The following is an 8,507-nucleotide window of genomic DNA, read 5'->3' as shown; positions in this document are numbered from 1 at the left end:
AATTTAGTCTGGCTCAGTACACCTGCATTTTTACATACACCGTAGGGCAGAGGAGGCAATCGAATACACATTTGTCTCAGGTGAGCCTCAGAAAGACGACTTTGAGTCATGTCTGTCCTTTGTCCACAAGGAAATTCCTTGTGGGCAAATTGTGAGGGGGATATGTAATTCTGATCTTTGTAGCTACCTTATTTAGAAATAAAATGGGAGGCAGAATTGCCTGACATAGTCTCCAGCTTGACTTTTCCCTTGACTTCATGATTTGGGGGTCCTGAGATTTATTTTTCTTTCACAATGGTAGTGAGGCATGTCTGACTCCCCCTTCCCATCATGGCCTGAACTAGTTTTTCAGGTTAACTTTGGAATGCCCTTGGCTGAGAGGAGGGGTCCATGCAGATGGCTGGGGGTGGAGAAGACTTAGCTTTATTTTTGTTTCACAGAGGACTGCTTGAGCCCCAGAATTTGAGGCTTCAGTGAGCTGTGATGGCACCACTGTACTTGATCCTGGACGACAGAGCAAAACCCTGTCTCAAAAAAAAAAAAAAAAAAAAAAAAAAAGCTTTCTTGGTGAGACAAGGAAATTCCAGAGAGAGTCTTCCCCTATGCTTGGGGTTGAGGGGAGGAACAAGACAAGGTTAGAGGTACCTTGATTCTGAGACTTGTTTTCTTTTAATTCTCAAAAGCACTCAGTATGCTCAAACACCATATTTTGGGGAATCGTTTTCTGTGACCCAACAGATGAAAAAAAAAAACGTTTCAAGAAGGAGAAGAGGTGGATCAGAGATGTGAGAGGGGAAGTAGAGGGTCCTTGTTGCCTCTTACTAAAGACTCAGTGGGCTGATTGTGGCCAGTGGTCAGGCAGATGGCTAGACAACAGCAGGTACACTGGCATTCCCCACAGGAGAAAGAGGAAAATACAGAGGTGGCAGAAACCTGAGGGGTCACCAGCCTCAGCCTCACTCTGTATTGCCAAGTGGGCCCCTTATTCATCCCATTTCAGAATATCTCCTCTCCCCTAGCATCATCTTTAATAATTTCACCTGGTTAATGTCTGTACTCAACTCCTGCTGCTGCAGGCTAAGCTCAACCTGGCAGTATGAACAAAGAAACCCACCCATTAAAAAGTACCCTCTAGGCCGGGCACAGTGGCTCAGGCCTGTAATCCCAGCACTTTGAGAGGCCAAGGTGGGCAGATCACCTGAGGTCAGGGGTTTGAGGCCAGCCTGGTCAACATGGTGAGACCCGGTCTCCACTAAAAATACAAAAATTAGCCAGGTGTGGTGGTGTGCGCCTGTAATCCCAGCTACTTGTGAGGCTGAGGCAGGAGAATCGCTTGAACCCGGGAGGCGGAGGTTGCAGTGAGCTGAGACTGTGCCACTGTACTCCAGCCTGGTCGACAGAGCAAGACTCCATCTCAAAACAAACGAACAAACAAACAAACGAAAAGTGCTTTCTAACCTCTTACGTACGTGCCTTTTTTGTGGAGGTCTGGGGAAGGGGGGCCCTACTACCGAATGAATCTACTCCTTGGTGCCTCTTGGCACCTAACTGGCTTGCAAAGCTCAGCTGTGGGGTCCGTTCCTGCGAGAAGCCAGCAGGACTCCCCATGGAAGGTTTCCCCCAGGCTGGGCCCCTCTGACTTGTGAGACTTCCAGCAGCACTTTTATCTACAGTATTGGAGGGGTCTGATGAAGCCTCTGGTTCCCCTCCTGGACTGAGGACAGGTTCTGATATAATTGCCGGACGGGTTCTCCTTGCCCGTTGCCCAGAGCTGATTCATCAAGACAGGGGAATTGCTGTGGAGATTTTAATTCATGCAGAGCCGGCTGAATGAGATACCAGAGTTTTATTACTCAAATAAGTCTCCCCGATAATTCAGAGACTGGGGTTTTTTAAGGATAATTCGGCTGGTAGGTATCAGGCAGTGGGGAGTGCTGATTGGTCAGGTTGGAGATGAAATCATAGGGGGGTCTAAGTGGGTTCTTCTTGCTGTTTTCTGTTCCTGGGTGGGATTGCAGAACTGGCTGAGCCAGATAACTGGTCTGGGTACTGCCAGCTGGTGCCTCAGAATGCAGGGTCTGAAAAATATCCCCAGCACCGATCTTAGATTTTACAATAGTGACGTTATCCCTTGGAGCAATAGGGAAGGTTTGGAATCTTGTGACCTCTGTCTGGATGACTCCTAAACCATAATTTCTAATCTTGTGGCTAATTTGTTAGTCTTACAAAGGCAGTCTGGTCCCCAGGCAAGAAGGGGGTTTGTTTTGGGGAAGGGCTGTTATCTTTGCTTCGAAGTTCAACTATAAACTAAATTCCTCCCAAAGTTAGTTTGGCCTATACCCAGGAATGAACAAGGGCAGTTCGGAGGTTAGAAGCAAGACGGAACTGGGTAAGTCAGATCTCTTTCACTGTCATAATTTTCTCACTTACAATTTTTGCAAAGGCAGTTTCTCTGGATGCTCCGCATGTGTGTACCCTCAGCGACTACACAGCTCCTGTACTATAAAGAATATTTCAGAATGGCTTCGGTAGCCGGCAGCACCATCCTCCTCTCGCAGCAGAGAAGTGTTTTGCTCTGGAAACTTGACTGAAGCCTTTCCCAGCCTATCTAGCGAACAGCAGAGCATCGTCCCGACTCCGCGGACTACCGCGGCCCAACAGCAAGGGTCGCGGCTCCCCGGCGCTCTCTGCCGCCCTCTACCGGAACCTAGGGAGCCAGACAGCTGCGATATTGGGAAGGCCTCCGGAGCCCCGAAGAGCGCACGCGCGAGCGCGCGCCCGCGTTCTCCTAGCGGGCTTGGTATTTGGCGCCTGCGCCCTGAATGCGTGCCGCTCCGCCGACCGAAGAGGCTGGTAAGTCCTCAAGCTGGCAGGTGGTCGGGAGAGCGGCCGGAGAGGAGCTGCCGGGAGTTCGTGCCCTGCAGGTCTGCGACGCTGGCGTTCGCTCCTGCCTAGGCCACTTTGGTGGGCTCAGAGCATCGCTTTTTGCCAAGGGGCGTGACCTGAGCCCGCCTCCTGGGGCTGGGGGTTGGAGAGGAATGGGAATCGTTAAGGCCGGTTATCAATTTGGTGCCTGTTTGTTGCTCAAGGAGGGGCATAGAGCTTACAAATAGTGAAGAGGAAGGGGCGAGGCTGGACCAGGTGGGAGCGGGGGTGCCCCAAGTCCCAGGGCGGTGAGGATCGAGGCAGGTGCGTGAAAGGCAGGCCCCGTTCCCCCTCCCCACCCCCGCCGGCTGTGTGTGGCGGGTAAGAGGGGAGTGGGTAGCACTACTACAAAATGAGGGTCCCGATAGAAATCGTACAGGTGTTGGGACCACACTCAGGGCGGCAACTTGTCATTTTTGCGTTTTTAATTTTCTTATAGAAACAAGCGATTTCTGTCGTGATTCACTGGGGCCGCTAACGTGCACTCCCTCTTTTCATCTTAGGACATGACACCAGTGGCATATCACGGCCATGGGGTCTCAGCATTCCGCTGCTGCTCGCCCCTCCTCCTGCAGGCGAAAGCAAGAAGATGACAGGGACGGTTTGCTGGCTGAACGAGAGCAGGAAGAAGCCATTGCTCAGTTCCCATATGTGGAATTCACCGGGAGAGATAGCATCACCTGTCTCACGTGCCAGGGGACAGGCTACATTCCAACAGGTGATCATGGAGGGATGATTCCCTGATGAGAATCCCAAGGTACCCTCGGAGTTCTCCTGTCTGCCCAGACAACTTTTCTTCTGGGCAGTAATACCATAATAGAGACAGTGCCCTGGACAGGAGCCAGCTCAACTGACTTAATACACTTGGGCAGTTCCGCAACTTCTCTTCCTCTCCTTATTTTTCCAACCCTTTCTTCTTTTCTTTACCTCCACTCTTGTTCTTTTCCTGAGGTTTGGAACATTCAGTTCGCTCTGTGTTGTGGGATTTGTTGACAGGCACATTTCTTTATCGCTGTCACAAGGATTGGGACAGCTTTGCGGGGGAACCATCTTGGAAGCTGCTTTTCAAGGAAATGGGTAGCTAATCCTTAACAGCCTAAGGTCAGAAAAATATATCAGGTCGGGAGAGAGAGACAAATACTTAGCCTTGGTACAGGATCATCTATTACTATTAACAAATTGGCCCTCAGAAAGTCTTTAACAGTTTAGCTGGAGACTCACAGAAATTTAGAGCTGGTTAGGACCTTCGAAATCATTTACTCCAAAGCTTCCGTATGAAAGGCAAGGAAACCATGGCCTTGAGAGATTCGACGACTCTGCCAAGCCCATGTAGTAAAGCCAGAACAGGATCCCAGGTTTTTCAACTTCCACATCACTACCCTGGCAGCACTGATAGATGTTTTATAATTTGTGGCACTCTCTTGTTTCTTGTTCATTAGACCCAACATGTGAATTTCACTAGTATTTTTTAAAATGTCTCATTCCAGAAGAATATTTGTTGTGGCAGGCTCAAGTGAGACGTGAAGGAAGTACTGCCAACACATGGGATTTACAAAATAATTGTTTGGCTCTTTTCTAGAGCAAGTAAATGAGTTGGTGGCTTTGATCCCACACAGTGATCAGAGATTGCGCCCTCAGCGAACGTGAGTTACCTGCTTCTCACCTGTTAATACCTACTTCTGTCCCTAATCTCTTTCTCTATGTATGAATGCCAGTTAATTCTTTGAAAACTACACATGTTCTTATAAGTTCCCCATTTTCCTTATAACTGTTTGCCCAAGCAAGATATCTCTGCCCCCATCACAATCTGGGGAAAGAAACTTGAAGCTGGAAATGCTTTGAAGGTCAAGGAATGGAATCAGAAGAAACTGGGAAAGTGGAGTGTTCTGGGAGGTGTGGGACTATCTCTGTCCACATAGCTCCTTTCTTCAGCTTTTCTTCCCAGAGTGCAAACAGTGTTTAAAGGAGTTTTAAAAGGTTTCTCCTGCTTCACTGCTTCTTAACTGGTTTATGGTTCCAAGCTCTTGGAACTTCCCTTTCAACTCCCTTCTCTTTCCTGGTTTTGTGTTTAATCTTGACACATTGAACCTTGATATCTGACTGCCTGGGTCGGTCATGTGCTGTGTCATTTGCAGTAAGCAATATGTCCTCCTGTCCATCCTGCTTTGTCTCCTGGCATCTGGTTTGGTGGTTTTCTTCCTGTTTCCGCATTCAGTCCTTGTGGATGATGACGGCATCAAAGTGGTGAAAGTCACATTTAATAAGCAAGACTCCCTTGTAATTCTCACCATCATGGTAAGCCTTAGGGTTTCATTCCCTGGGTTGTGCACCTGCCAGGCTGGGACCCAGGACACTTACACTTGTTTCCTGACTTGCCCTGATGTAGGCCACCCTGAAAATCAGGAACTCCAACTTCTACACGGTGGCAGTGACCAGCCTGTCCAGCCAGATTCAGTACATGAACACAGTGGTCGGTACATATGTGACTACTAACGTCTCCCTTATTCCACCTCGGAGTGAGCAACTGGTATGCTGTTCTTTTAGGAATCTTCCCCACAGGCCTAAGAGAAGAGTAGGGGGCTGTAGGAATGCCATAGCTGTGTCACTTTCCTTTTTGTCTCCTCATTTCTACTTGTAGGAACTGGTGATGAGGAAGACCTGTTGGGCCCTGTAATTATAAATAATTGTGAGAAAAAACAGCTATCATTTAAGCATTTGGGGAGCAGAATAATTTGTAAGAGAAAAAGATTTGCTACAAAGTAAGAAGCAGCAGTGTTACAGCCTGAGGTCCATTGGCCTCTCAAAAGGGAAGAGGTTGGCAGTATCAATTAGAGGCTCATAGACTATATTAGGGACAATCTCAGGGAAGTATTTTGCATGTGATGGAAGAATGACCCAAGGTCTTTGGATTGCTAATAATAATACTGTTCTGTGTCAAGCCTGCTTGGCCACAGACCAACTCTGGTATCTTATTTTCAGGTGAATTTTACCGGGAAGGCCGAGATGGGAGGACCGTTTTCCTATGTGTAGTAAGGACACTGTTCTCTCTGTGTGTGCTCTCTACTGGAGGAAAGGGATTCAAAGTCATACTCCATTGATTGGGGCCTGGTCCTGCCTTAGATCTCAGCTTTTGGCCTATAGGTTCCCTGGCTTTGGATGTCTTGAGATTTATTTGAAGAATGTATTATTATTATGTGTGTATTTGAAGAATGTGTTATTTGATATGTGACAGAAGTGCTGGAATTTCTAAAAGAGAACATTAAGCCACTAAAAACGTTACCAAGCTCCAGCACTTATTGATGGGTTTGAAAAAACAGAAAGTGGTATGACGCTGTGGGAGGATGAAAATGACAGGGGCAGGGACTGAGAGCTGACAAGCCTTGGCAGCACTTAGGTCGGAAGGGGGAGGGGGGCACCCCAAACAGGACAGTGTAACTCTGCACTCTTCTACTGAGGCTTTAAAAAAAAAAAAAACTGACTATTTCCGTATTTGCTGTTTGGTAGCTTCTTCTGCACGGTACCTGAGATCCTGGTGCACAACATAGTGATCTTCATGCGGTGCGTCTCTCTTCCCTATCCCGATGGCCTGTCCGGCCACGTGAGCCTACCACCTTTGCTCAGGAGGCCCCTGTGTGACCACAGGGCAGAGGCACCTAGCCCGAGGGGACACCCTGTGCCTCACAGGCACAGATACAGTAGACCCTTGGTGTTCTCTAAACACAGTGTCCACATGCCCTTCACAAATCACCAGTCACCCTGAGCAGTCAAACATTTTCTCCATAAAATGGGTCTAGTTTAACTAAACACATGATCCCCTCAGAATCCTAATGAGACAGTCATGAACAGAAAAGCTTTCTCAAGATGTTAAATACTGGGCATTTGACCAGACTTCCTCTCTAGCCACACAAATTACCACATGTCGTGGACCTTTAGGGTTGTTTTCTGGAAGCGTGGCTGTTAAATTTGCAAGTGACAAGACTCTGCTGCAGACATGAAATATGAGGGGTTAGAGCAGAGTTTCTCAGCCTTGGCACTACGAACATTTTGGGCCAGACCTTTGTTGTAGGGGGCTGTTCTGTGCATTATAGGATGTTTAACAGTATTCCTGGCATCTGCCCACTAGATCCCAGTAGTAAACCCTCCATCCCTTAGTTGTGACAACCCAGAATGTCTTCAGGCATTGCCAGAAGTCTCCTGTGGGGTAAAATCATTCTCGATTGAGAAGCCTTGTTTGGAAGGCCACCTCCTGGCACAGTATCTCTGTGAAAGTGGAAAGATCTTCTGGCCTCCTGGTTACATAACCATGAGGATATGTGCCTGGGGCCCGTGGGTATTGTTCCCTGAACTTGCAAAAAATTTCCTGGGACATTTTTCTGGCTTATTTCATCCCCGAAACATAATTAATTCTTCTTGGTTTTCTTTTCCCTAGAACTTCAGTGAAGATTTCATACATTGGCCTCATGACCCAGAGCTCCTTGGAGACACATCACTATGTGGATTGTGGAGGAAATTCCACAGCTATTTAACAACTGCTATTGGTTCTTCCACACAGCACCTGTAGAAGAGAGCACAGCATATGTTCCCAAGGCCTGAGTTCTGGACGTACCCCCACGTGGTGTAAGCAGAGGAGGAATTGGTTCACTTAACTCCCAGCAAACATCCTCCTGCCACTTAGGAGGAAACACCTCCCTATGGTACCATTTATGTTTCTCAGAACCAGCAGAATCACTGCCCAGTGCCTAGCCTGTGCCCAGCAAATAGTTGGCACTCAATAAAGATTTGCAGAATTTAATACAGATCTTTTCAGCTGTTCTTAGGGCATTATAAATGGAAATCATAACATGGTTCTAGGTTATCAAACCATGGAGTGATGTGGAGCTAGGATTGTGAGTGAGCTGCAGGCCATTATCAGTGCCTCATCTGTGCAGAAGTGGCAGCAGAGAGGGACCATCCAAATACCTAAGAGAAAACAGACCTAGTCAGGATGTGAATTTGTTTCAGCTGTTCCCAAAGGCCTGGGAGCTTTTCGAAAAGAAAGAAAAAAGTGTGTTGGCTTTTTTTTTTTTAAGAAAGTTAGAATTGTTTTTACCAAGAGTCTATGTGGGGCTTGATTCACCCTTCATCCATTGGCTGGAACATGGATTGGGGATTTGATAGAAAAATAAACCCTGCTTTTGATTCATCTGTGTCTCCTCTGATTGCCTGGGTGTTTTGTAGGGATCTCTGGGGGAACCGTAGAATAGTTCCCTTCCAAGTGGGTCAGGATGGAATAGGAGGAAAGAGACCGCACCCTGATTGTACTCCCGTTCCCATGAGTTCCTGTCACAGCAAGCAGCCTCATTTTCTTCCATCTGCCTCTTGCGGCAGGGGGCTACCCTGTTCCCTTCCAGGACAGAGCACTCAGTGCCCCATGGAGGTTGGAATTCAGTCTTGAATAAGACATCCTGGTTTGAGGTTGTAAGTTTCTTGGGTCGTCTCCACCTGCTCTGCCACCAGAGGTTAGGCTACAGCCCCAGGATGGCAGAGAATCTAGTTAAGAAGCTTGAGTAGTCAGGTGTTAGAAGTCAGCTCTTCCCATAGCA

At 47.7% G+C, this 8,507-nt stretch overlaps 1 protein-coding gene across 3 annotated transcripts; it reads left to right on the top strand.

The window, feature by feature from the left end:
* The first annotated feature begins 1,506 nt into the window (after positions 1-1,506).
* On the top strand, positions 1,507-8,107 carry TMEM106C (transmembrane protein 106C). Of its 3 annotated transcripts, XM_054664324.2 has the most exons (9): positions 1,507-1,914; positions 2,448-2,853; positions 3,429-3,643; positions 4,505-4,568; positions 5,061-5,220; positions 5,312-5,452; positions 5,905-5,954; positions 6,430-6,483; positions 7,355-8,107. In XM_054664324.2, exons 3-9 carry the CDS (start codon positions 3,457-3,459, stop codon positions 7,449-7,451), a joined length of 753 nt encoding a protein of 250 aa, XP_054520299.1. In that variant the 5' UTR covers positions 1,507-1,914; positions 2,448-2,853; positions 3,429-3,456; the 3' UTR covers positions 7,452-8,107. The 3 variants fall into 3 exon arrangements, with proteins under 3 accessions (XP_054520299.1, XP_509025.5, XP_003313787.3); XM_509025.8 differs by lacking the exon at positions 1,507-1,914 and having other exon boundaries at positions 1,999-2,853; XM_003313739.6 differs by lacking the exon at positions 1,507-1,914 and having other exon boundaries at positions 2,816-2,924.
* The last annotated feature ends 400 nt before the right edge of the window (positions 8,108-8,507 follow it).

The sequence above is a fragment of the Pan troglodytes genome, chromosome 10 (assembly GCF_028858775.2).
Source record: "Pan troglodytes isolate AG18354 chromosome 10, NHGRI_mPanTro3-v2.0_pri, whole genome shotgun sequence".
Lineage (NCBI taxonomy): Eukaryota > Metazoa > Chordata > Mammalia > Primates > Hominidae > Pan > Pan troglodytes.
This window is presented reverse-complemented; position numbering and strand designations above follow the sequence as displayed.

Excerpts from the sequence above, each read along its gene's own strand:
- TMEM106C (XM_054664324.2), top strand. The coding sequence starts at position 3,457 with ATGGGGTCTCAGCATTCCGCTGCTGCTCGCCCCTCCTCCTGCAGGCGA. Across the intron at positions 4,569-5,060 it reads AGATTGCGCCCTCAGCGAAC|TAAGCAATATGTCCTCCTGT; the intron begins GTGAGTTACCTG and ends TGTCATTTGCAG. Across the intron at positions 5,955-6,429 it reads GGACCGTTTTCCTATGTGTA|CTTCTTCTGCACGGTACCTG; the intron begins GTAAGGACACTG and ends GCTGTTTGGTAG.